We start from the raw sequence: 26,893 nt of genomic DNA on the forward strand, positions 1-26,893 counted from the left end.
ACAGTGTGAGTGGACAGAGTAGGAAGGATGTAGCTTCAGTGGTGATATTCATATCCGAAGATCTAGTTTGGAGGACAGAGTAGGATAGAATAATTGAGCTAGCGAATAAGTACATCCATGTCCGAAGATCCAGTTTGGGGACAGAGTAGGATATGATGTAGCTGAGTAAAGTACCACTGTAAGTATAGAACTAGCTAAGAGTTCAATATTCATACGAATATCTGGATGAGTGAATTTACGATGAGTATGGTATGTTTATTGTATTATTGAGTAATTTAACTTGTAAGTTGGAAAATTAGTTATTTATGTAATTTACCATAACCTTTTATGTTGCATTAGCTCACCCTTGCTTTGTCTGTTGTGTGGTTGCTATTTTGTGTTATGTATTTTGTTTGGCGATGATTATCCGGTGGATGGGAGCAGAAGTTGCTGATATGCCGGTGGAGCAAGCTTTAGATGGAGGATCGACGGAAGCTTAGTTTTAAGAATGAGCCTTATAATTTTAGTCTATGTTTTAAGTGTGAACTGTATTTTAGTTTGAAAATTTGAGTGAGGGTTGTATAATAATGAGGAAAACTGTTATTCCTCCTCCTATCAACTGTTCTATTGTATCAATGATGTAAGAACTCTATTATAGTTTAATGCTATAATAATTGGGATGTTACATGTATTAGTAATTATTATTTTTTATTTTAAAAAACAATTCCCTTTTAAAAATATATAATAAAAGATAATAACTACTAATACACAGCAATCATGAATGATAGGGTTTATAATTTAGGATTTATGGTTTAGGATTGAAAGTTTAGCATTTATGATTTTTTTATTAAGTCATGGATGATAAATAAATAATTTTTATTTTTTATTTTAAATTAAATATTAAAATTATTAAAATATGCTTGAGTTTAAAGTATGTTTTTCTTTGAATGAGAATTTTTTTTTCGTTAAAACTTGATACACTTCGTTAAAATATATTAACTTAAAAAAGACTTTGGGTAAATTAACAAACCCATATATATATATATATATATATATATATATATATATATATATATATTCATAATATAAAAATATAATATAATTATAAACATGTTTTTTATATAAATAATTTTATTTTCTACGAATTAAATATTATTTTAAAAAAATCAGAGAACACACTCAAAATCTTATTGCCACTTTTTAACAAACAGCAAATAAATTTTCAAGAGTTGCTTTTTGTAAGCTTTGGTAAATGGATTCCTTTTTTTGAAGAAATTTTGTTGATAATGGTCAATCAGAGCCTTGAGCTCCAAAATAAAAGTGAGGTTCCTCTTCTTCCCACCAGAATGATTCTTTATTTATTTTCTTTTTCGTTTAATCTCTTCGTTGTTTTAAAACTAAACTCGTGAAACTCACCTGGTAAAGTTGGAAAGGGCCGGAGTATTAAAGCAGAGAAAGCAGTGCCCCGGCCGTCAAATTTAGCCGGTTAGACAAAGATCGGCAAAGATCCCTTGGAATCTCCTCCGTGCAGGATGGCCGGCGGCAACCATCCCAAGTCTTCTCTTCACAACAAACCTCCGCCCTCTTCCACCGCCTCCGCCTCCCACCGTAAATCCCGCTGGGAACCAAACTCCTCCACCGTCAAATCCCCACCCGATCCCAAACCCTCCACCGCCCCTTCCCCCAAACCCAAGCCCAAACCCAACTCTAACCCTAACCCTAGCCCCAAACACCCATCTGATCACCCTCCCCTTCTCCCCTTCCCTTTCCCAGACCCCGCCCCTCTCGGCCCACCCCCTCCTCCCGCCTACGGCTTCCACATGCTCGAACGACGTACCATCGTCCTCGCCGACGGCAGCGTCCGCTCCTACTTCGCCCTTCCCCCCGATTACCAGGACTTTGCGCCCCGCCCTCTCGACTTCCTTCACCGCTTCCCTCCTCCCCTCAGCCCCGGCCGATTCCGCCTCCCCGACTTCCCTCCCAGCGCCGCCAAGCGCAAGTACGGCGAAGACGATGGCTCCCGGGATGACCTCGCCAGGCAGAGGGAGCAGCTCCTTCGTAACGCCAATGGCCTCTCTAGGATTTCCGGCGGCGAGTTCTCTGCGGGCCCCAGCGGCGGTACCCCCCTCAAGCGTGAGTTAGTGGACCCCCCTGAAATGAGGCCCTCCAAGCACTCGAGGCACGACGGGTCGAGTTTCAGTAGGCACCCGCAGGTGGATCAGGACGCCCTGAAGAAAGCCTTCGTTAACTTCGCGAAACTCATCAACGAGAATGTCTCGCAGAAGAGGAGTTACTTGGAGGATGGGAAGCAGGGACGTCTTCACTGTCTTGCTTGTGGCACTGGCAGGTTTGGTGCTATTCACATCATTGCCATTGTTTCTTCGAAGTTTGTCTGTCTGTCGTGTATTATTTATTTATATCGTTGAAAGCAAGGAATTAGTTGATGGCCTTGAGGGGGATACGGGCTTCGGTAGCTTCAGACAATAGGCATAAAAAAATACATAACGCTATTTTTTTTCCGGTTAACTTTTCCATCTTAGCATGACAATCGTAAGTAGCAAAATTTAGGTGTCCCAGCTTCTTGCTGCTAAGGTATAGAAGATTGACAACCGGTTATATTGAAATTTTGGAGAACCAAAGTGGTTGGTCTGGACTTCATTGGGGCAAGATGTATTTGCTTTTGAGGCGCTCCTTTGACTACCTTTTTAGCTTACTAGATATAGGGAGACAAAAGAAGTGTTATTACTTTTGGAATTTTTGTGATAGCTCTAAATTTGTAAGAAATTAGGTGTCTTTAGTTTTGGAGGACAGATCTTTCCTGTCTTGTATACCTGTGCAGTTCAGTTCAGTAGTGGAAGTTGATTACTTTATTTCAGGTTAACACCCCTTACCACTTGGATTTGTCTGGAGCTTAGGTTTCGAAAATACTAGGTTCCCGATCCTACTGTTTCCTCCTCATGTAGCGTATCCGTTCTACTACTACCTGCTTTTTCTGTTGTTCCTTTAAAGTTCAAAATGCAATATCATAAAGTATAGCTGTACGATAAAACATCTCCTTGAACTTCACTATTGTTCGTAGACAATTCCTAATGCTTTTTATTTTTATTTTAGTAGTCCTGTGTGACGTTCTTGTTAATTTACCCATCATTTTGTAATATTCATTCCTAATATTTAAACTTTGAAACTTGTGTCTGATGTCTTCTTTCATTTTTACTTCTAGGTCATATTTTGTTTGTCCCTTGGTAAAATAGCAATGTATGTAATTTATCGTACTCCTACTTTAGTGACAGTCCTTTGCTTCTAAAGTCTGTCTCCAAAGCTCACGTTTAAGCTAACTACTTCCCTTAATTTCTCAATCAAAAGTATATCATCTGCAAAAATATTTAATTAGGGTGAGATGGCAAGCTAATCCTAAACTAGATCAGGGTTATCAAATATCATCGACAGTGGACTGCGGTTGCACTTCTGTCCCCCGCCACCTCAACAAGGCAGTGGTGAATCAGGTTTTCTGTCATGGTTTGTTGCTGTTGCTATGGGGGTTGCGGTATGGCACTGTGGATCGGCCATGGCTTTAATGGTGTTGTCATTTCCACATATATCTCTTGAGTAAGGAAAAAGTTTTGGGTCATGCAGCCCAACTCGAGTCTGTATACTTATTTGTGGATTTTGTTTCCTTACTGGGCCAAAGCCGAGCCACTTAATTTTTTTTTCAAAAAGGGGGGTTGGGTCATACAACCAAAAACCTAAACCAAACCCAACAAAACTTTAGAAAAACCCTATTGTGCCACCCCTCACTTCCTCACTCTTACCAACTTCATCTGTCCATGCTGCTGCTGTCCAATTGTGCCACCCCTGGCATGTGTGTGTGCGTGTGACATCTTAACTAAGGTTCTCCCTCAACACGTTTTGCTCTTCTTCGTGCCAAACTCAATATGAAGAATTTTCTTTTGAAAAATCTTCTCCTTGAGTTTGAGGGGGGCTGTTAGTATACTATAGTTACCTATAGTTGGCTAGTATGCGTAATTTTGTATTGTACAGCCGTAGGTTCTATTTTAGTGTATCTATTTTATTTTCTTGCACAGCTGTCAAGTGTATAACAGTTACAGCTGACATGTATAAATAAATCAGTGAGCGTATGTTTCAGTGTGTGATGTCTTAACTAAGGCTCTCCCTTCAACACGTTTTGCTCTTCCTTGTGCCAAACTCAATGTAAAGCATTTTTCTTTTGAAAAATCTTCTCCTTGAGTTTGAGGGGAGTGGTTAGTATACTATAGTTACCTATAGTTGGCTGGTATGCGATATTTTGTATTGTACAGCTTTAGGTTCTATTTTAGCGTATCTATTTTATTTTCTTGTACTGCTGTCAAGTGTATAACAGTTACAGCTGGCAGTGTATAACAGCTGACATGTATAAATAAGTCAGTGAACATATGTTTCAGTGTGTGATGTTAATAAAATACGTTTAGTTCATTCTCTCTGTTTTCTCTGTTCACTTTATTCAAGATTGCATTAAATAAGGGATATGATAGGGAAATTTCCTACCCAATTTTTTCATTATTAGATATTAATTTTGTTCGTTATCATTTGTATTTCTTCATTATAAATAATAAGAATAATCATGTGTGTACACAACACACAAAATTCATTATATTCATTCTTGGTTTCTATGTTCTCAACATGGTACCATAGCATACCATTTTCTATGACCTGTTTTGTCACTAAGTCTTTCAAAATGGTGTCAAGAGCCTAGTTAGAAGGAAATCCTAATCTGTGCTTTCTCAATGGACCTATTGCTCATAAGTGTATTTGTTTTTTTTGGAAACAGTGTATGCTTCCGATGTTTTTTGTTTTTTGTCAGCTGTTATTGCTCACAAAAGTTACCGTGCTCATCACCAATGTCACTGTTCACCAACCCATCATTGTTCACTGCTAATGTTATTGTTTGATGGTGGTGTTTCTGCTCACCACCAATGCCTTTTTGATGAGCTCTTGTCAGCTGATGAACACCAGCACCGGAATCACTTATCTCTGAGCGATGAGCATTTTTTGCTCTCCAACAGTCATTGTGCATCTGATCATTTTTGCTTTCCGATGACTATTGTGTTTTCTTAGAACTTTTGCTTTTTCCACAGTTGCCATGTCCTGAGTTTCTTTTGTTTTTGGGCTTCTATGGTGTTCTTTGAGCGTTTTGCTTTTCAGCTGTCACTGTGTCCTTTGAGCTTTGTTTGCTTTCTGGCAACTGCTATGTCCTTTGATAATTTTTACTTTCCGGCTGCTGCAGGCTACTGTGGTGTCCATTTTTTCTTTTTTGCAAGCCCTTGTCATCTATCGATTTTTGCTCAACCTTAGGGGTGGCAAAACATGCTAGCCTGTTGCACCAGTAGCCTGCAGAAAGCGGTTCTGCATGGGATGGCCCACCATAGTCAGCTTTGGCTGAAGTCCTTGGCTTTTCTTGTCAGAGGATATGCTATATATATATATATTAGTCACACTTAATCATGAAAATATCTTTTAAGTCTTTGACTGGTTAATTAATACATTTCATTGGAAAAGTTAAGAGGATTACTTCCATTACTTGCTAAATTATTCAATTAAAATCAATAATTAGAACTTAATTTGTAAGTGTTCTGATTTAAATTTCAATATTGTTGCACATTTGGCTGGTGGGTTGGCAAGTTGAAAATGCCAACGCACTCTGTCAAATTGGTGATGGGCTAACTGATTAGCTCTCATTCCATCCTTACTCAGCATGGCGTTAGGGCAGACAAATTCTGTGGTTACCAAGCCCCCACAAAAATCTGACAGCTATAGCACACATTCAGTTAAGCCTAGAAAACTTTGTCCTTGAAACATTTTGTCAAATTTAGTTCATTGCTTATGGTTGACAGCATATAATCTAGTCACGAAGCTTCTGATGTCATGCTTATGAGTATCAAGAGTTCTCAGTCGTTTAGTCCATAAAAATCTCAACTGGTTTGATGTTCACGTACGAATTTAATCTACAGTACTGGAAACTAGTTTATAATGTGATTTCATTTGCTCTGTTACTGGTCAGGAAATCTTGTAGGAAGAAGATCTTTGGTTGAGGTATAATTGGAAAATAATTTGTAGTGAGGTAGTGAGCCCTTGAATTTTTGTGTATTTGCATATATGTTGTTTTCTTTTGTCGGTATTCAGTCATTTCCATTAGTATTCATATTGAAATGACCAGTGTAACTGTTGAACTTATGCATTTCTGCTGTTGCTGTTATAGTTCATTAGAAATAGTGGGAAATGGTATTTTTTGACATGTTACTATGAAGTGAATTGATGATTCCTTAGGATCTGATGGATTGGGAAACCTAATTCTTAGATCAGATATGCTTGTGATGTTGCTTATCTCGTAATTCGTATGCGTCTATGATTATCTTTCCTTGATCTCTATTTTGTTGTGGGCCAGTGGCTTGTCTTTGGAGAAATTTAGGTTGCCATATAATATAGCTAGAGCTCTTATGTTTTCTAATATGGAATTTGTAAAACGCCTGCTTGTTAGGAAGTTACGTGTATATGAGAGGAGAAAGAGAAGTAATTAGAAGTTAGTTAGCCTAACTGCAATAACAGTTAGGAAAGGCGGGATGGGTAGTATAAAAGGGTGAATAATTGAATAGAGAAAGGGTTGTTGTGAGTTGTTAAGGAAGCGTGATTCCTGTAGGGGGAGGTTAAGCTCCCTAGCTGTATCCAGACATTGTATTCGTGTTTGTGGATAATACAAAGAGAGTTATACAGAAGTTTCGGGTTGTTCAGTGTGCGTTTACATTAGGTTCTTGAATTAGGAACCTAACATTTGGTCCGACCTGCCGGATCGAGAGAGGGGTGACGGAGATGGAGAGCAAAACGGAAGGAAGGTTGGAGAACCTTGAAATTACGGTAGAAGGGATTAAGGCGGAAACCGCTGCGATACGACGGGACATGCAGCAGATGATGCGGATCATGGGAGGCGGAGTGAACAATCAAGATGGAAGGTCTGACGGAAGCAGTAATTCAGTGAACGATAATCAAGAAAGACGTGACCAAGGTAGCTTCCAACATAATTGGCAGAAACGGGTGGACCTACCGGCGTTTGAGGGAATGGAGCCGCACAGTTGGATTAGTCGGGCAGAGCGTTTCTTCGACATCCAGAAGGTAGCGGAGGAGGACAAGGTGGAACTTGCCTACATTAGCATGGAAGGTAGTGCAAGTTATTGGTTTAAGGTCTGGAAAGATAAGGCAACCAATCGTTCGTGGACGGGTTTGAAGTTGGCATTGTTGAATTGGTTTGGAGGAGGTTTCAGAGGAACCGTATTCGAACAGATGGCGACGCTACGACAGGAGGGAACGGTAGAAGAATACGTCAGAAATTTTGAAATCTTGCTGGGCCAAACCCAGGGATTGGCGGAAGAGCTAGTATTGGGTTTTTTTCTCGCGGGTTTACGAGAGGACGTTAAGGGACAAGTTTGTATCCAAGACCCCCAAGAATTCATGGTGGCGGTGAGAATTGTGCGGGACGTGGAGGATGCCCTGTTCAAGGCGCGGGGAGGGGTGTGGAATGGCTTTAGGCCGAACACCACGAGTACGCGGGTCTCGTCGGCGGTCATTCGAGGGGATGCCGATCGGTCATCGGTGAATCGACCGGGAGGGACAGCGAACAGTGGCGCGAAGAGACGAGAAGGAGGGACGACAAGTGGTAGTGTAAGGGGAAGTACCGTCGGAGGTGGTGATAACAGAGCGCGAGCGGTGCGCAACTTACCTTACCCCGAATATCTGAAGAGGAGGGAAGAAGGACGCTGTTTCCGATGTGGGGGCCCTTTTGCGCCGGGCCATCGTTGTGCCGAAGGAAGTTTGAGAGTTTTGTTGCTAGCGGAGGATGAGGAGGACGGCGGCGATGATGAAACCGACCAAGAAGTCAAACCGATGGAATTATCTGCATGCTCAGCGGGGGGTTTAACTCATCCTCGAACAATGAAAGTGAAGGGGAAGATCGGAGACCGAGAGGTATTGGTCCTTATTGATAGCGGGGCCAGTCACAATTTTATTAATCGGAGGTTGGCGGAGGAGTTGGAACTAACTATTACAGATACGGCCCCGTATACTGTAAGTCTAGGGGATGGACAAAGAAAGATAACGAGGGGTTGTTGTGAGAGAGTCGTCGTTGTTCTGGGGGAGGCGGAGATTGAAGAGAAGTTCCATCTCTGAGTTAGGCGGAGTCGATGCTATATTGGGGGTGGAATGGTTAGAAAAATTGGGTGAAGTAGTGTTAAATTGGAGGGCAATGACCATGGGGTATTGCACGGGGGGTAAAAGGGTGGTGATACAAGGAGATCCTGCTCTAACCCGACAGTTGGTGGAGCCACACGCTTTGTTGAAAATGACAGATGCTGAGTCATGGCTGATTATTTGGGAGTTGGGCTGAGTGGAGAATGAGCTGAACCGGGAAGAACAGGTGGATTTGTCAGAAGCACAAAGGGCAGAGATGGGGACGCTTCTACAGAAGCACTACTGTGTTTTTCGAGAAGTGCAGGGGTTACCACCGACTCGAGACTTGGTGCATCGGATACCATTAAAAGAAGGAGAAAACCCAGTGAACGTCCGCCCCTATCGTTACCCACATCTGTTAAAAGGCGAAATCGAGAGACAAGTGGCTGACATGCTGCGAGCGGGAATAATACGACCCAGTTCGAGTCCATATTCTAGTCCGGTGATACTGGTACAGAAGAAAGATAAAAGCTAGCGTTTTTGCGTGGACTATCGGGCGTTAAACCGAGCGACGATTCCAAACAAATTTCCCATCCCTGTCATCGAAGAGCTCCTGGACGAGTTGAGAGGGGCTGCTTATTTTTCGAAGATCGACCTTAAAAGCGGCTATCACCAGGTCAGAATGGGAGAAGAGGACATACACAAAACGGCATTTAGGACTCACCAGGGCCACTACGAGTTCCTCGTGATGCCCTTCGGTCTCACGAATGCACCGTCAACGTTCCAGAATGCGATGAATGAACTGTTACAAAGGTACTTACGAAAATTTGTATTGGTCTTCTTCGATGATATTTTAGTTTACAGTGCCAGTTGGGAGGAGCACCTGGGACATGTACATCTGGTGTTGGAAGTATTAGAAGGAAGTGACTGGATAGCTAACAAAAGGAAATGTGAGTTTGGGAAAAAGAAAATAGCGTACTTGGGGCATCAAATTTCAGAAGCCGGTGTTGAAATGGATGGGGACAAAGTCAAGGCCGTGGTAGAATGGAAAGAACCGAAGACTCTGAAAGCATTAAGGGGGTTCCTGGGTTTAACGGGGTATTACAGGAGATTTGTGAGGGGATATGGAAAAATAGCTAAGCCTTTGACTGAGTTGTTGAAGAAAGGCAAATTTTTATGGTCAGAGCAAGCCAGTCACGCCATGGCAGAACTGAAGAAGGCGATCACTACAGCACCAGTTTTAACTTTGCCTGATTTTAATCAGGAGTTCCACGTTGAATGCGATGCCTCAGGAGGGGGAATAGGAGCTGTACTCACCCAAAGCAAGAAACCCCTTGCGTTCTTTAGCAAAGCGCTGTCCGAGACTTCCATGAACAAATCGATATACGAAAAAGAGTTAATGGCGTTGGTATTGGCCATCCAACACTGGAGACCTTATCTACTAGGGAGGAAGTTTTTAGTGCATACTAATCAACGCAGTTTAAAGTATCTGTTGGAGCAAAGGATTACTACATATAGCCAACAAAACTGGATAGCCAAGTTGATGGGCTATGATTTCGAAATCATGTATAAGAAGGGGAGTTCCAATACGGTGGCTGATGCTTTATCAAGGAAGGAAGCCGGAGAAATGGAGGAGGCAGAGTTACGAGTGATGTCTAGGTCCTACTGGCAGGATTTTCAGGAGGTATTAAAGGAGGTGGAAAGAGATGAGACGTTGAAAAAGATAATAACTGACATTCAAAGGGATCCCGAATGCCATGCGGCGTATACTTTAGAGAATGACCGACTGCACTACAAGGGGAGACTTGTAATATCCGAAACATCTACCTGGATTCCCAAACTATTGGCTGAGTTTCACGTAACGAATACCGGGGGACATTCTGGGGTATTTAGAACATATAGGAGGATAGCCCAGTCGCTTTATTGGAAGGGTATGAAGAAAGCTGTCACCGATTTTGTGGCTGAATGCGTGATTTGTCAGCAGCACAAGTATATGGCAGCTTCCCCCCAAGGGTTGTTGCAACCTCTACCGATACCGCAAGCAGTATGGGAGGAGATCACCATGGATTTTATTGTAAAGCTACCTAAATCACAAGGTTATGATGCTATATTGGTTGTAGTGGATAGGCTGAGCAAATACGCACACTTTATGGCACTTAGACATCCTTATTCGGCTAAAACGGTGGCGGAGGTGTTTATCCGAGAGGTTGTCAGGCTACATGGGGTCCCTGTCTCAATTGTGAGTGATCGAGATCCCTTGTTCTTGAGTACGTTTTGGAGGGAGCTTTTTAGAATGCAGGGGACACAACTCAATATGAGTACTGCTTACCACCCGGCCACGGATGGACAGACCGAGGTCATTAATCGGATTTTGGAGGGATACCTGAGATGTTTTTGCTCAGAGCAGCCCAAGAACTGGCATGCAGTGTTACCGTGGGCTGAGTACTGGTACAATACCAGCTACCAGGGAGCGGCGAGATGCACGCCGTTTGAAACGGTCTATGGAAGAGCTCCTCCATCCTTGAACAGATTTGTACCGGGGGAGTCAGTGGTAGAGGCATTTGCACAAGATCTTATGACAAGGGACGAGGCTTTGAGACAACTGAAATTTCACCTAAGTCGTGCTCAGGATTTAATGGTGAATCAAGCAAATAAGAAGAGAAGAGATGTGGACATTAAAGTGGGGGATTGGGTCTATCTTAAAATTAGACCCCATAAGCAAGCATCTATACCAGTTCGTCTACATCCTAAACTAGCAGCTCGATACTTTGGCCCTTTCCAGGTGCTTCAGCAGGTGGGTCCAGTGGCATTCCGACTACAGCTGCCAGAAAATGCACGTATACATGCAGTCTTTCATGTGTCACAACTCAAGAAAGCGGTGAGATCAAAGAAGGTTGAGAAGGGTCTACCAACTGAGCTACAAACAGATGGGCCTACATATTGGCCAGTGAGAGTGTTGGGGACGAGGCAACGACAGCTAGGGAATGAGAAAATACAACAGATCCTGGTTCAGTGGCAGGAGGGTGGCAGCGAAGGAGCTACGTGGGAAGACATGTTGACTATCCAAGATCAGTATCCTGATTTTAATTTCAACCTTGAGGACAAGGTTGCTGAAGAAGGGGAGGGTAATGTTAGGAAGTTACGTGTATATGAGAGGAGAAAGAGAAGTAATTAGAAGTTAGTTAGCCTAACTGCAATAACAGTTAAGAAAGGCGGGATGGGTAGTATAAAAGGGTGAATAATTGAATAGAGAAAGGGTTGTTGTGAGTTGTTAAGGAAGCGTGATTCCTGTAGGGGGAGGTTAAGCTCCCTAGCTGTATCCAGACATTGTATTCGTGTTTGTGGATAATACAAAGAGAGTTATACAGAAGTTTCGGGTTGTTCAGTGTGCGTTTACATTAGGTTCTTGAATTAGGAACCTAACACTGCTTCATTTAGCTTTGTATTTGTAACAAGTTTATAGTTCTCTATGCCTTTTAATATGGAAATAGTTCTGCTTTCGTTTTTTTTGGAAATAGTGTTACTTGGTTTAGATGTTGGGCCTTGGAGCAACAATATATAACCTAGGGTTTAGAGAAGCCACAATATCAAATTGTGAGAAAAGCCTCTCTGCTCCAGGGGGGTTGTTTAAGGCTATTTATACCCTCCTAGATTCCACATGATGGGAGCCAGCTGTGTTGGTTTGCCTTTTCTTCCTCCCTTTTCTCTAATGTTGCTTGATTTATAAAATGTAATACATTGCCATCAAACTCTTAATTATTCTAATATATGAAGGCAGCATAGCCTTCTCTGTTCTGTATGTATTAAGACTTTTAAATATTTTTGATCATGTGATGCAGTGTTTGTTAGAGTATTGTTATGTTATTCATTCGTTAATTAAAACTAGGGTAATTTTTTAGTTTAATTGTTCAAAAGAAATTTGATCATATGGGCATTTTCTGAGGGTGATAGAGATTATCTTGACGTAGGTTGATCTTATTATCTTAATACACAGGTGGGCTTCTTCCATCTCTTTTTTTTTTCGTGGAACCTTAGAACCATGCATATATTCTATATACAATTATCTCCTGCTTCCTTTAGTTGATGATATACATTTTCTTCTGAGTTTTCTCGCTTACCTCTTCCTTTTCTACTGGAATTTAGCCGTACAAGTCCCAGTTTATGTCCAGTCAGTTTCCTTTAGTTCATTGCTTCTGAAGTTGACTCTTGGCATCATTGGTGATAATTTTTTATACCAAATAGAGTTATCCTTCTGTATCTCTTTAGAGAGAGCAATGTACCTTTATATTTCACGAAATGGAATAATTTTTCTATGTTGTTACTTTGTCTTTGGAAATCTTGGAATCTGCAACTCTTTGGTACCGAGCTTAATTTGTAGTGCTGATTAGAACTTTCACGGGTTGTGCTTCTCCACTCTCAGGTTTTCTTAAGTAGTACGTTGGTGCTTTGATGTAGATGTTGGTTCACTGTATGATTTCAGAAAGAACATCTTAGGTTTTAAATCTAAATGAAAGGAAGTGAACATGTACTTTTACTTTGCCTTTTCTGTGTACTTACAGGATGGAAGCCTAAAGTATATTCTTCAATGCCCTTGATATTCCAACTTTCAGGTCTGCTAAAGATTTTCCAGATATGCATGCTCTCATTATGCACACTTACAACTCAGATAACGCTGATTCACATGTTGAACATTTGGGATTGCACAAAGCTCTGTGTGTCTTAATGGGTTGGAACTACTCAAAGCCTCCTGATAACTCTAAGGCATATCAGTTTTTATCTGCGGATGAAGTAGCTGCAAATCAGAATGATTTGATCATGTGGCCACCTTTGGTGATCATTCATAACACAAATACAGGAAAAAATAGAGATGGCCGTATGGAGGGTTTGGGAAACAAAACTATGGATAATAAAATTAGAGGTATAATGTGAACCTCCATTATTTATCGTCTTCTATTATGATGTCTCTGTTAATGGTGGTTATGAGCTCAGGAAAATCTTTCTTGCATGCATACTGAGTTGACCCTGTAGAGCATTTTCAGTAGTTAGTTACCTTTCCCAATATTCCTTTCAGCAAAACCCTGTTTTAGGCTGATGTTTAATGGAATATTCTTATGGCAGTAACACTTCAAGGATGAGGAGATGAGAAGTCATTTTGACTGTATAAGATTTCCCATCAACATCAAACTAGAAACTGGGACAGTAGAGACTCCCCATATTTAAAATACAAATTTTGATTTTATTTGACTTTCCATTAAACATCAAAAAAGTTTTTGGAGTTGATTGTTCTGTCAAGGGTGCTCTTTTGCTTTTTTTTTTCTTTTTTTTTTTTTTTTTTAATTTTGCGAAGTAATAAGTCCTGTCTTATATATTTTCGTGGTAGGTTCTTGATCTGGTTTGTGTATTGAGTAACTAAATTTATATTTATCAAAAGTTTGGTCATTTCTAATTTGTCCTTATGTACTGCCCCTTTATGTCTCAGTTTGAATTCACTGTCTTGTTTTCGTTAGATCTACAAATTATAGTTAGTTTTTCTGGAACTTTCTGGTATTCTGTTTTGGTATGTAAAAAGAATAGCTTTTTATGTGCAGCTATTGGTTCTCAATGAGTGAACTTGTTTCACTCTATATCCATGGATGCATCTCCATTACAGCTTTGACAAGATTATGACAAATTGTTGATAATTTTTATTTTAAGTTTAATTCTACTTTACAAAATAAAACCGTTCTTGATTTACTTGAATTAAGTTTTCAGAACTTTTTTATAATGCTTGAGTCGAGTAGATGGTTTAGAATTGTTAGATTCTTTTTGTTAAATTTACATATCGGTTAAATTTCCTTATGGTGGGACTGAATGCTATTTTGTTTAATTTTTTGATTGATTTTGGGTTGGCTGGATGTAATTGTCGTACTAACTTTTAGATATAGCTTCCTAAGGATTCAACTTCTCAATAAGCAATACGGATCACTCTTGATTTAGAGTGTGACTAGAATGCATTGGGAGGATGTTTGATACTAAAACAGGACTCACATGTCATAGTTGGTTAGGTGCAGAAGCAAAGTTCATGCATGCAAAAGTGATACACACATACACAACAGGTGCATCTAACTACAATCAGATGGTGAAAATTGTGTTGATGTTAGGTGAGAAGTGTGTGTGTGTGTGTTTGTGCATGTAGCTTTATGTGGGGGAGGTGGGGGGGGGGACTATTTCATTCCTCCACATGATGCTTAGATATATATAATAGATGTTATTTTATTTTTGAGACATTTAAATCAAAATATATATCTATATATATATGTGTGTATGTGTGTAGAAGTTCTTTCCTTTCTTTTAAGAGTTACCATTTCATAGATTCATTTCTAATAAGGACCATTGAACCTCATGATGACTTCTCTCCTTTATACTCTGCTTCGTCCATCAAAGGAACTACTAAACATTGGTCCCAATTCATCATCAGTGTGGTCAGTTACATGTTGTGGGCCACTAAAATTCCCTTCCACTCCACCCATTCTTTGCATACTTTACTGAACTATGAGAACTGGAAGGCAATGGAGAGTGAGTAGCTCAAAATGGGTTTTGGCACAAAGATACTTCATTGACAAACAAACATGGGATCCTTTAAAATAATCCTTTGAATAAGTTTAAGCAATAACAAGTACGAGGACATATAAGCCAAAAAATAGAGAATAAAACAGTTTGTGCTTCGGATTTGATGAATTTCTTTAATTTAATTTTATTTCTCCTGATGACATTTTATTGATTTTGGTGTTAGTTGAGTAAGCTTCCCAATCCTAAATGCATCCATTGCGTAGCACATTATTTAGACTGTATATGTGACCTGAATCGAAATGCATCCTTGCGGCCCCTCTCTCATAATTTGATTTATTGGTTGATTCTTCTGTTTAATTTTAAGTTCCTTTGGCTAGCTTTAAAGTTGTTTCTTGGAAGATAGATGGAGAGTTGTTCTTAAATAGATCTTTCTACCCGGATTGCATAAATACTAGGGGATATTTATTTGTTACCTGTGTATTTATGCATGTCCAATCGTGTTTGTATCTCAATGACAGTTGATTGTACAACCAAGGAACTAGGGTGTGTTGCTATTAACTGTGTTATTCTAGTAGGATGTGTTGCTTTTCATGTTGTACCAAGTTTTCTGATGTTAATCTAGTTGTTGCCTAGCTGTGTTCTTCGTTTGATTTGATACCTAGCCTTCAGGGCATGTGTTTGTTGAGTTGAATTGTGTTTGGACATATGAACTTGTCCATTTATTTACGTAATTCTGCACGTATGTTGCTGTGCATTTATTCCCATGAATATATTGATATTTTAACGATGGTCGGTTGGAGAACAAGCAAGAAGTTTTGGTGAATGTTTTTGTTGGACAACTCTTCAGCTGTGTGTAATTTCTGGACATTATCTAGTTTTTGCCTAACTATGTTGATTTTGCATCAAGCACCACCAAGGATGTTTATGTAGCGATGGAGAATATTAAGTGTTGCATGTGCATGCCTTTCTTACCCATCTCTTTATGCATGCCCACATGTAACAGATCGTTTATGCACACATTATTTTATTGATATCTGTTGGAACAATGAGGAAAGGAATGAGGGGTTAACATTATTGAGGATTGTTGTTTGCGAAAATAATTACTATTCATCTGTTAACCACATTGTTTTAGCACATATTGTAGTATTGATGTTATATATAAAGATCAGGAAATTTAAATTATATTTGTAGATCGTCAGCTTTACTAACTAGTCAAGGTAATGCTACTGCCTTGATCTTGAACAAGGTGAAAAGGAGTCGATTTTTGATCTATGGGTTTCCTTTAAGCCATATGAATTATGCTGTACTTGTCTAGTGTTTTTTGTGCCTGATGTCTTTCAATTGCGCCTGGCTCTACTATCTTTATCAAATCTCAGTGACCAGTGAAGTGTTGCTTCTTTTCTGCTTGCATACTTTTTCTTTTGAGGGGGAGCTGTTCTATTTTTTCTCATCTCTCACTTTTCTAGCTACGTGCAATTGCATCTAGTGTCTCTTACCTCTTTTTTATCAACTACTAGCTTGTGAATTCAGCTTATCTGTGAATCAGGATTGTAGTCCTATTGCAAGTGCTTGGGTACTTTGTTCTTTCAAACAGCTATAAGCTAATTCTCTTAAACTCTCTTTTTTATTACCAACTAGCTTGTGAGTTCAGCAAATCTTTGTAAATCGTGATTGTGGTCTTACTGCAAGTGCTTAGTCACCTTGTCGTTTTAAGTAATCTTTAAGCTAATTCAGTTTAGACCTATTTTTGGTTTTGAATATATTATATTATATTGCCAATAGTCTGTTTTGTGCTAATTAAATAAACCATCTATACAGATGAGTAAAAAATTAGATGATACAAAAAATCTATCTCCAATAGTTCATTTGCTTCCCTTGCTTTCTATTCTCTTGATTTAGATAGTTTGCTCACTGATCTGCCCTTTGTTTGTTCTCTTCTACTTCCACCAAATTTCACTCCCTCTTAGTTTTCCTTGAAGAACAGCAATTTTGTTGGGCTTATGTAAATTAGTTCGTCTAAGTGCCTTTGGTGGAAGCATTTATGCAAAGGCTCCTTGTTAGGAAGCACCTAACAAATTCTAAAGTTTATTTTTGAATCAGCCTCTCATATCTGATGATATAGTGAGCTTTTATATTTTTTCCATCTGATATTCATGCATGGTTTTCCAGAGCTTGGATTTATGGGTGGCAAATCAAAGTCATTATATGGAAGAGAGGGTCATTTGGGCATAACACTGGTTAAATTTGCTGGGGACCAATCAGGCTTTAAGGAGGCCATTCGACTTGCTGAACACTTTGAGAAGGAAAACCATGGACGCAATGATTGGACCCGTCTGCAGTCACAAACATTAGGAAAGGATGATGAAAATAATGCAAACCTTGTTAAGGTGGATGAGAAAAAAGGAGAGAAACGGAGGGTCTTGTATGGCTATCTTGGGACTGCTTTTGATCTTGACAAAGTTGATTTTGACACAAGGAAGAAGGCTGTCATAGAGAGCAGGAGAGAATACAAACCACCCATGTAGTGTTTGACTATATGCCAATGTAAAATGGGATACATGGAAAGTCTTTCCAGTTGCATAGAGACGATTCCTGAAGATGATAAAAGGTTTTATGTATTTTGCTGACCGTTTCAATGTACGATAGGAGGCAGCGTTATCATCATTTTTATTTTAATTCTAAATTTATACTGAATTTTCTGCCATAGTTACTATTTAGGCACATTAAGAAGATTTGCATGCCTTTACACCATCTGACAACCTGGAACGCACTATCTCACTTAAAGTCAATGACTGGTTTCTAAAGTCTTAGTCTTATCCTAACTTTTCCCCATGTTGGCTGGGAACTGTTTGTTTACAGTTTACATTTTTTAATTACAATGGCGGGGCATGGAAATGTGTACTCATGATTTCCTGCGAACTCTGTAAATCCCTTATCAGTAGCCCTTTTAATTGATTATTTGCAGTTCAGTTTAATTGATAGAGGAAACCCTCTATCCACTGCAAATTCCTAGTTGTTGGTGTTCGTTTTCTCTATTTTTTTCTTTCAACCTTTCTTTGAATTTTTGGTCAAAGGATGTAGAAGGAGGGCTTATTGATGATATGGCCTTAAGTTTCAATGAAAAAGGTATTGGTGGAGTTGGTGGATTTTGAATTCGCAGCAATGTGATTGTATTACAGCTTACTAAAGTTTAAGGCACCGATGCATGTATTTTGTATGTTACCCTGCACCACAAGTGGTATTGGGAAATTATTTATAATAGAAATAGGTGGATTATGTTGGAGTTGGAGGTAAAGCCAGATCTCGCTGTCTGTATGTACATCAGCGGAAGTAGTGTCTATAAATAACTGAAGATGGTATACTCTGGTCTGGCTACAAAGATTTGCTGGGAGATGTAGTTTTTCTTTTGTTCGTAGGATACCAAGGATTGTTACTTTCAAGCGATATCGTTTGCTGGGAGATGTAGTTTCTTTTAGTAATAGTTTTATTTTTTGTTTTCATTCATCAGCATGGAAACCTAATTAGGCCTAGAAGTGCCTGAAAAATCATGTATGCTTTTATTTTTTATTCTCGTGCTTATTGAAACAAATTTATGTGTTTTCAATTGGCAGGTTCACTAATGAAATTAATTTTATCTAACAAAATTAAAATGATACTCGCATGTATTTTTTGCATTAAAATGTATTATATACAGAATGATCCTGTAGTACTACTTTTTATATTTTCGTGAATGATTAATCCACGTTATATATATATATATATATATATATATATATATATATATATATATATATATATATATATACACACGTTTCAAAGTTAGTATTAACAGACAATTACTCTTGACATTTATGTATATGCATAATTAACCTTCAAATAAAAAAAATGTTTAATTTATTTATTTCACAAATTATGGATCCGTATGTAAATTGGAGATAGTTTTATATAGACGGCTAAAGTTTTCTCTTTCTGAATTTATTTTATCTAAGAAAACAAGATGCTTTAAAACAATATATAATGTGATCTTTTTTTTTTATATATATAAAAGGTGTTGTTAACGTACCCTATCGAAATATCCAGATAATTTTGTATGAGATGTTTATTTTTGTTCTTTTAACTAATGGCTTTGGGACAGTGGTTGACAAGAGTTGAAGAAAAAATAATGTTATAGAAGGAAAATATAAAAATAATTTGAAAAAAATAAAAATTATTAATTGAGAGAGATGGAAGGAAGCGGTGTGTGGAGGAGGAATTATAGGTTATTTAACAGAGAGAGAAATTTGTAGGGATGCATGTGTCTTTGTGTGACAGGAGGTACTGTTGTTTATTGTGTTTGTCTGTTTTTAACCCTTTGGTTTGAATTAGTTTAGATTACTATCTCATTCCCTTTTACTACTTTATCTGACTCTTCCTGCTCCACTCCTCTCTGTCTCACTCTCTCTCATCAGATCCATCTTCGATTTCTGGGAAAGTTCCTTACCTTATCTCTACCATTCATATACATTCTCTCTTTCCTCCCCTACGCGCCTATTATATATACTCTTTCCTACGACACACACCATTTTTTTTATTATATTTTTTTTCTCCATACTCATTTCACCACCACTAATATCATTCTCTCCACACAACTAACAACTTTATTCATCAGATCTTATACAAATTTTTCTATTCCATCTTTTTTATTATATATTTTTTTTCTTTCTTTTTTCATTTAAAATTGTATATTGCTTACATTGATATTAAAACAAGAATAAAGTAAGAATAAATCCTTCTATAAAAAATAAGGCATGATAGAGAAATTTAAGATAACTTTTAATATATATTTATGTATAATTTTTTAATTAATTTAAAGTTTAATTTATATTTATGATAGATATCAAATATTTTCACAATCAAATGACAAATTATATTGTTCCCACATTATATTAATAAAAAATAGTAATACCGTCTAAATCAAATTCGTAATCATGTCCATCCTTCTTTTCTCATGCATATATATACATTGGATTATTTCCTTAAAAACAAATTAAATTAACTTAATTAGTTTGTTTAGATTAGTTTTGCATTAGACGTTGGTCCTTCAATTGTCAAACTAATAAAACCAGTTTAGTTTTGAATTCAGATATCATTTCATAACTTTGGAATAATCACATGAGCAAATCTGAATCAACTGAAAACCTTCTTTGTATATACGTGTACGAGGAATATAATGTCATATCAATTCAAATGTATAAATTTTCAATCAATCTAAATCTTTTTCTTTTCTTTAATTTAATTTATTTCCTGCGCGCATAACGAAAAAAGTTACTAAGTTAAATAAAAATAAAATTATAGAATCAAAAATATATTAATTGAATACGTACGGTCTTAAATCGGGCATATAGTTGAATATGTGATTACAAGTCAAGTTGGCTTGGTAGTGATATTTATAATCAATAAATATACTACAATTATTAACTTTGTTGTCTATTATTTTATGATTATCAAAATAATGGACTTGTATGGAGTTATGAAATTGTTTTAATTATAATTTTGTTTTCATCACAGATTAATCATTTTTACTTCGTGGATTTCAAAATAAAACAGGCGAATATTTTTTTTAAAATACCTTTTAAAATGACTATGCATGAAACAGCAATATTTATCAATTACACAATATATATGATCAAAATCTACTTTAAATACAACTAAATTTAAAGTAAAAGGTACGAAAAGTTATAACTTATAGAAAGAATAAAAAATATAAATCAAATTATGAAATATGAATGAAAACATTGCTTTAAACATTTTTGTTTATTTGACTTTAATATTAATATTATTGATGTGAAAATGTTGTATTAATAGTAAAGAAATTTATTTTACATAATAATCTCTAATTAAAATACAGTGCATAAACTTGTATAAAAAGAGTATATTTGAGTTTTGAAACATTATCTAAAAGCAGATATACAGAAAACAGGTATTATATATAGCAACCTGTGTGTTTGATTTATCGTATTTTGAAAAGTGAAAATAAATAATTTATAGAAACTAATATCAAGCTGGCCTAGTTGGTTTGCCCTGTTCGCACACCCAGCGCATTGTAGCATCGCCCCTCAACCACCTTTTTCAGACAACGACAACACGTGTCTCCACCTTACCCATCCACGTCAGCACAGGCTCTTTCCCTCACTCTTCATTTCATTTTACCAGCACCACCTTTACTCTTTGGTTCGTTCCTTCTTTCATTCTTTCTTTCTTCTCTGATTGATTGAACGCAGTGAGTGAGTGAGTGAGTGAGCGAGCGAGGTAGGGTTTTCGTGTGTTCTCTCTAGAGTTCGCGACCATGGGGTCCATCCCCGATCCTGGCGAGTTGAGCGAGTTGACTCAGCCGAGCTTCGACGAGTTCCAGCGCCAAACCTCTCTCATGACCAGCTGCACCCTCCTCTGGAAGGAGCTCTCCGACCACTTTTCCTCTCTCGAGGAGGACCTCAAGCACAAATCCGAAGCTCTGAAACGCAAGATGCGCACGCTCGACACCGCCACCTCTGACTCCCTCCGCCTCCTTGACCGCCGCGAAACATCCCTCGACGCCACTCTCCAGATCGCCCTCCGCACGCTCGACACGCGCCGCACCGCCGCCATAACCTCTTTCCTAGACGTCCACGCGGACGAGGACGGCGGCGAGGTTGACGACGCCACCGGCCTCGTCCTCAAACTCAAGTCCTTCTGCCTCCGCATGGATGCCTTTGGCTTCTGGGCCTTCCTCAGCGCCAAGAAGAAGGAGCTCGATGGCTTACGCGCCGAGGTCCCCGTCGCCCTCGCCGAATGCGTCGATCCGGCCAAATTCGTCCTCGAGGCCATCTCCGAGGTCTTTCCAGTCGACAAGAGAGGGGAGAAGCCCGGCCACGACCTAGGCTGGGCCTGCGTCCTTGTACTCGAGTCTCTGATTCCGGTCGTTGTCGACCCGGTCATCGGAAAATCGAGGCTGTTGGTCACCCCCACTGTGAAGGAGCAGGCCACGGAGATAGCGGAGACTTGGAAGGCCAGCCTGGAGGAGCGTGGCGGCGCGGAAAACGTGAAGACACCCGACGTCCACACCTTCTTGCAGCACGTGGTTACCTTCGGGATTGTCAAGAACGAGGACTTGGATTTGTACCGGAAGCTTGTTATTGCTTCCGCTTGGAGGAAACAGATGCCGAAGCTCGCGCTTTCGCTTGGTCTTACTCAGCAAATGCCTGGTATAGTCACAATTACGGTTCTCCGCAAATTGATTTTGTCGATTTGTTATTTGCTTGCTGAAAGTGTTGTGTTTGCGTGGATTGTTTTTAGATATGATTGAAGAGTTGATCAGCAAAGGGCAGCAGCTTGATGCAGTTCATTTTACATATGAGGTGGGTCTTGTGGAAAAGTTCCCTCCTGTTCCCTTGTTGAAGTCTTTTCTCAAGGATGCTAAGAAAGTTGCGGCTTCTATTTTGGAAGATCCTAATAATGCAGGCCGAGCAGCGGTATTTTTCCCATTTTGATTTTAATGTCTTTGCTTTTGTGTTTTGCTTTGGTTTAGTTCTTGAACGAGTAAAACTTTTCCAGAAACATTTGTATCAGATGAAAATAACAGGGTAAAAAGAAGTTTAGTTATTTTCTAAGCTCAACATCTGGAGAAGTGGATAAATTAAATGTGAGAACTTTTATGAGAATTAAGTTTAATTAATTCATAAGGAAGTAGTTTAATTCATAAAACAGAAGTTAGCTGTAGCTCATAAGGAAGTAGTTTAATTCATAAAACAGAAGTTAGCTGTAGCTCATAAGGAAGTAGTTTAATTCATATTATTTCGTTCATTTAGAAAAGCTTATGGAGTAGTTTATCCAAACCAGCCCTTACTAGGTCAACGTGCAGAGGCTGAACTGTCTTTTCTTTTATGCTTGACGAGTTTATCTGTAAATGTGTAGTTGGTAGTTGATGCACGTTTCTATTTTTGGTTTATTTTGTATAGACAGAGGATGCACCTTATTAGAAAGAATATGCCTAGGATTCAGTTTTAGATAGGGGAAGAGAGTGGTGATATCTTTCAGGTCTTAGTGTTAGTACTTGGTTAGACACTGATCCGATTTCTTATTCTTCTCATCTATTTGTTTTGCTTCTTTGGTTAGTTGGAAGAAAATAAAGGGCCGGAAATGGTAAAAGCGCTCTATTTGTGTAGTGTTGTTTTCTTGAGTTATTAGAAGTGGTGGGTTTAATATATTAACGATCTTTTTGTTTTTTTTCCTTGTTGAATGAAATTTGGCAGTACCTAGCTGCAAGGAAAGAGCAGTCTGCACTCAGGGCTGTGATTAAATGCATTGAAGAATACAAACTTGAGGCTGATTTCCCTCCAGAAAATCTGAAGAAGCGACTTGAACAGTTGGAGAAGGTGAAGACAGTGAAGACCGAGAAAAGGAAACCGGCTGCTGTTCCTGCCAATAAGAGAACTCGAGCAAGCAACAGCAATGGAGGTCCAATGCCACCAGCCAAAGCTGGGCGTTTGACTAATGCGTATGTATCATCTTTCCCTGCTGCTCCTACATTTGTTAGGTCTCCATCACACGGGCAATACCCAGCTGCTCTTCCACCATACCCTTCCCCACCCCACATGTATGGCAGCAGAAGTCCCCCGGCAAATCCTTATGCTGCTTATTCGCCTGAGCCTGCACCAGCTATTGCAGGGTCTTACCCAGCGGCTCCCATGAATTATCCTGCATATGGTGGCTATGGAAATGTCTTGGCACCCACTTATCAGCAGGCTTACTACCGATAGAAATGACAACCCTCGAAGATGGTAACCACTGATATGACGACCTTGATCCAATTTACTTTCGCAATGTTGTTTGTAATCACTAACCGTTTAACGGTAGCAGTTCTGTGTGTTAATTATAACTACTGTCCCACTTCCTGCTCTGCGTGGGGAGAAGCTGTATTTCTAATGTTGATCCCATAGTACTAGGTGATTGTGGAAAGTAACTAGGACGGCCAAGAAACATCAGAAACTCAACAACCACTGTTCGGTTTAGTTGTAGAAAGACTTACTGTGTTTACATTATATGCTTATCTTGGGATCGAACCGAAGGAAAACAAAAAGAAAAAAGGTAATCTGTTTCTTGGCAGCTGTTGACTATGGTATAAAGACTATAAAGGAAATAATTTTGTCTGAGATGAATGTTTTTACATTGATGATGGGTTCTGATTTCGCACTACTGGACTATGGTGTTTGTTAGTACTGCATTCTTCCAAAGAATAGTTCTAAATCTTTAGTATTTAACCCTTTATTTATTAAATGCATGAAGTGTTAATGTGTTTAAGATGTTAAACATGTTTTTTTATGTAATATATTTTTCTATAAAATGTTAGGAAGATCAACTAGAGAATATTGTAGGAAGACTAACAATTACCTTTTTATTTCCCCAAAACCTAAGATGATGAGAAAAAGAATGTGAGTAACCTAGGTGGAGAAGGAAAGTTGGAGAATCCTGCCAGCTAAATCAGGGATGTGTATTTGGTTTGGTGGGACAGTAACAGTATATCAGTTGGGGATAAAAAATGGAGGGAACAGATAGCAATTATGTATTCCTAAATAATAGGAACATTATTCTCATTCACGCTACTTACCTAATTAAACCGAGCGCAACAACCCATATAAAGGAAGAGAACATTCAGAACGTGAGTAGGTAGTAAAGACCACTAAGGAGGCAGGGAATCTTTGATGAGTATCCATAAAAAGAAGGAAGAAAGCACTCGGAACATACAGTTATTGCAATGACCACTACGGAGGCAGGGAATCTTTGATGGGTAGTTTTTTGCACTCCTATTAGCCCAACTATGGTATTTTTGTTAGTACCTCATTCAACCATGGTATCTTATTATTCCTTTTGTGGCATTCTTCTAAAGAATAATTCTAAATTAATCCTCTCTTTACTAATGTAGAAAGTATCGATGCCTTCTTATGTTTTTGAAAAATATTTTTCATATATTTTATTATAAAATGCCAAAATTAAGGATGCAGAGAAAAGAACGCGAGTAAACCAGGTTTAGAAGGTAGTAGGAGAAATTGCCGACTAAATTTAGTTTGTGGTATGTATTTAGTATGTAGAATATTATTTGTTATTGAAATAAAATATGAAGGAAAGAGATTGCAATTATGAATCCTAGGAAAAAAGTATTGACACTACTCAACAACCCAAGAAAAGTAGGAAGAAACACAGAAGATAGGTGGTTGCAAAGAAGACCACATGGAGGCAGGGAATCTTTTCTCACATGTTAAGCTAGCTTACACAGTCGAGTTACAACTTGCTACTCCACTTTTCTTATTACTCATACTTTGCTTTGGATTACTTTGATTTCACATTCGACATTTCCACGAGGACATCCAGTTTCTACTCGGTCCTTCCCGACGATTCCCTGTTACAGTAACTTCCGATTATGTTTGTAGTCTGAACCCTCATATTTCATGTACCATTGTTTCTGTGATGTCAAAATCCTTCAAATGGATATGATATGATGTTGTGTTTTGTGGATCATGATGCTTGAGCTTGGCGAAAGTGTGAAAACAAGCAGGGCTAGTAAGGAATGTGGTTGCATCATGGATGACATGGTCTTCGGGTCACAAGTTAGTGCCCCTTGTATGGTGAGAGTGAAATGGCTTTTTGATTTTAGAACAGATTATACGATAAATCGTGGCAAATATATCTATAAATTTGATCACAGTTCCCGGGATAATCCAGAATTGGAATAATGAAATATTCTTATAGGGAAATGAGAAGACAAGAAAATAGATAAAAACAAGTCTAAATGTGACTTGCATAGACGTTGATTAAGTCTGAAGTAAAAGCGAAATAGCAATCTGCTGTACAAAATCAGTGACAGTTCTTTTGTGAGTAAGACGCAGACTTGGCAAGGTTCCTCCTACTTTTTACTTGTCCAAGGGTCCTTATATATCATGAACCATCAAAGGTCTCCGTTCATGCTTACATTATTGCTGTCATTCCATTTCTAAATATTCCAAGTTTGGCCAAGCTAGCATCTAAGGTTGTTGTGGAAGTAGCAATTTTGGCTCAGTTGAACACGTAATTTACACTCCAAGGAAAGAAGAAAACCTGAACGAAGGAATAATAGCTTGAAAATTGAGATTGTTTTTCAGCATAACATTTGATGGTGACGTCAGTGCGAAGGTAGAGATTAAGCAAGGAAAACCCAGAAATAAAATCCAGGGCCACGTTTTGTAGTTGATGTGATTGATAATTGGGTAATCTGGAGACATGAATGACCGATATAAATGAAGCATCTTCTATGAGTGTAGTAGCACCTTAATGGGGGACATCAACTATATTTTCACGTGAAAACCCTAATTGTCTTTGTGGAGCTACCCTTCTCACGCTCAACTTCTATTATTTCAAATTTCAAATTCTATAATCCTAATATTTTTCACATTCAGAAATAAATTAAAATTCAAAACAATAATAATACTTTAATTATATATATTATTTTTTAACTTTAAAGTTTTAATATATATTATTATATTATTAAAGCGGATAGTTAAGTGAATTTTTTCCTTTGAAAAAAATTCAATCTATCATTTCTTATATTGATTAAAAAATTTGTTTTTTAATATTTATAAATAGATAAAGGTGGCAAGATTTTTATATCTTTTTATCTTTAAACTTTAAAAACAGACATACATCTAGTATTTCTTAACTTAAAATGAAGAATTTTTAAAACTGACTAAATTGGCAGATTTTTATTTTATCAACAAAATTGTCAGATTAAAAACATATACTCTTATATTTGAAAAATATTCAATTTAATTTAACATTAAATGACGTTCGTTATTCATTTTTTTTATGATAATTTCTTGTGTTCTGCCTGCGTGTAACCGATCCAGTTTTGATGAAGTCATACCTTGAACCTCAAGCATGATTGAAAAGCCCAATTATGGGAATTAAATCAAAATTGCATATTTCTATGTATAATTTGCTTTACTTCAGATTTTATATTGTCCAAAATTTGAATATCCCTTTTCATATATGATAAAATTCAATAGAAAAAAAGTATATATACTTATTTCTTAAGTATTACTACCAATAATAATTAAAAGAACTTAAATTTAATTATTAAAAGTTGAGTTTGTTTAATTGAGTAAAAATT

The 26,893-nt window shown here is 38.1% G+C and overlaps 2 protein-coding genes across 3 annotated transcripts; both read left to right on the forward strand.

The window, feature by feature from the left end:
* Positions 1 to 1,182: 1,182 nt before the first annotated feature.
* On the forward strand, positions 1,183 to 17,441 carry LOC108325819 (protein SUPPRESSOR OF GENE SILENCING 3 homolog). Its single transcript, XM_017558898.2, has 4 exons — positions 1,183 to 1,299; positions 1,405 to 2,326; positions 12,801 to 13,108; positions 16,909 to 17,441. Exons 2-4 carry the CDS (start codon positions 1,512 to 1,514, stop codon positions 17,262 to 17,264), a joined length of 1,479 nt encoding a protein of 492 aa, XP_017414387.1. The 5' UTR covers positions 1,183 to 1,299; positions 1,405 to 1,511; the 3' UTR covers positions 17,265 to 17,441.
* A 3,496-nt stretch (positions 17,442 to 20,937) lies between these two features.
* Positions 20,938 to 23,906, forward strand: LOC108326014 (FRIGIDA-like protein 4a). Of its 2 annotated transcripts, XM_052874346.1 has the most exons (4): positions 20,943 to 21,959; positions 22,051 to 22,226; positions 22,870 to 22,896; positions 23,007 to 23,906. In XM_052874346.1, the coding sequence occupies exons 1-4, from the start codon at positions 21,065 to 21,067 to the stop codon at positions 23,511 to 23,513; spliced, it is 1,605 nt and encodes a 534-aa protein (XP_052730306.1). In that variant the 5' UTR covers positions 20,943 to 21,064; the 3' UTR covers positions 23,514 to 23,906. The 2 variants fall into 2 exon arrangements, with proteins under 2 accessions (XP_017414721.1, XP_052730306.1); XM_017559232.2 differs by lacking the exon at positions 22,870 to 22,896 and having other exon boundaries at positions 20,938 to 21,959.
* The last annotated feature ends 2,987 nt before the right edge of the window (positions 23,907 to 26,893 follow it).

Source organism: Vigna angularis, chromosome 3 (assembly GCF_016808095.1).
Source record: "Vigna angularis cultivar LongXiaoDou No.4 chromosome 3, ASM1680809v1, whole genome shotgun sequence".
In the NCBI taxonomy this organism is placed as follows: domain Eukaryota; kingdom Viridiplantae; phylum Streptophyta; class Magnoliopsida; order Fabales; family Fabaceae; genus Vigna; species Vigna angularis.

Coding starts and splice junctions, on each gene's coding strand:
- LOC108325819 (XM_017558898.2), top strand. CDS start 1,512: ATGGCCGGCGGCAACCATCCCAAGTCTTCTCTTCACAACAAACCTCCG. Junction 2,327..12,800: donor CTTGCTTGTGGCACTGGCAG/GTTTGGTGCTAT, acceptor TCCAACTTTCAG/GTCTGCTAAAGATTTTCCAG. Junction 13,109..16,908: donor TATGGATAATAAAATTAGAG/GTATAATGTGAA, acceptor ATGGTTTTCCAG/AGCTTGGATTTATGGGTGGC.
- LOC108326014 (XM_052874346.1), top strand. CDS start 21,065: ATGGGGTCCATCCCCGATCCTGGCGAGTTGAGCGAGTTGACTCAGCCG. Junction 21,960..22,050: donor TCTTACTCAGCAAATGCCTG/GTATAGTCACAA, acceptor GATTGTTTTTAG/ATATGATTGAAGAGTTGATC. Junction 22,227..22,869: donor ATAATGCAGGCCGAGCAGCG/GTATTTTTCCCA, acceptor TTCTTTGGTTAG/TTGGAAGAAAATAAAGGGCC.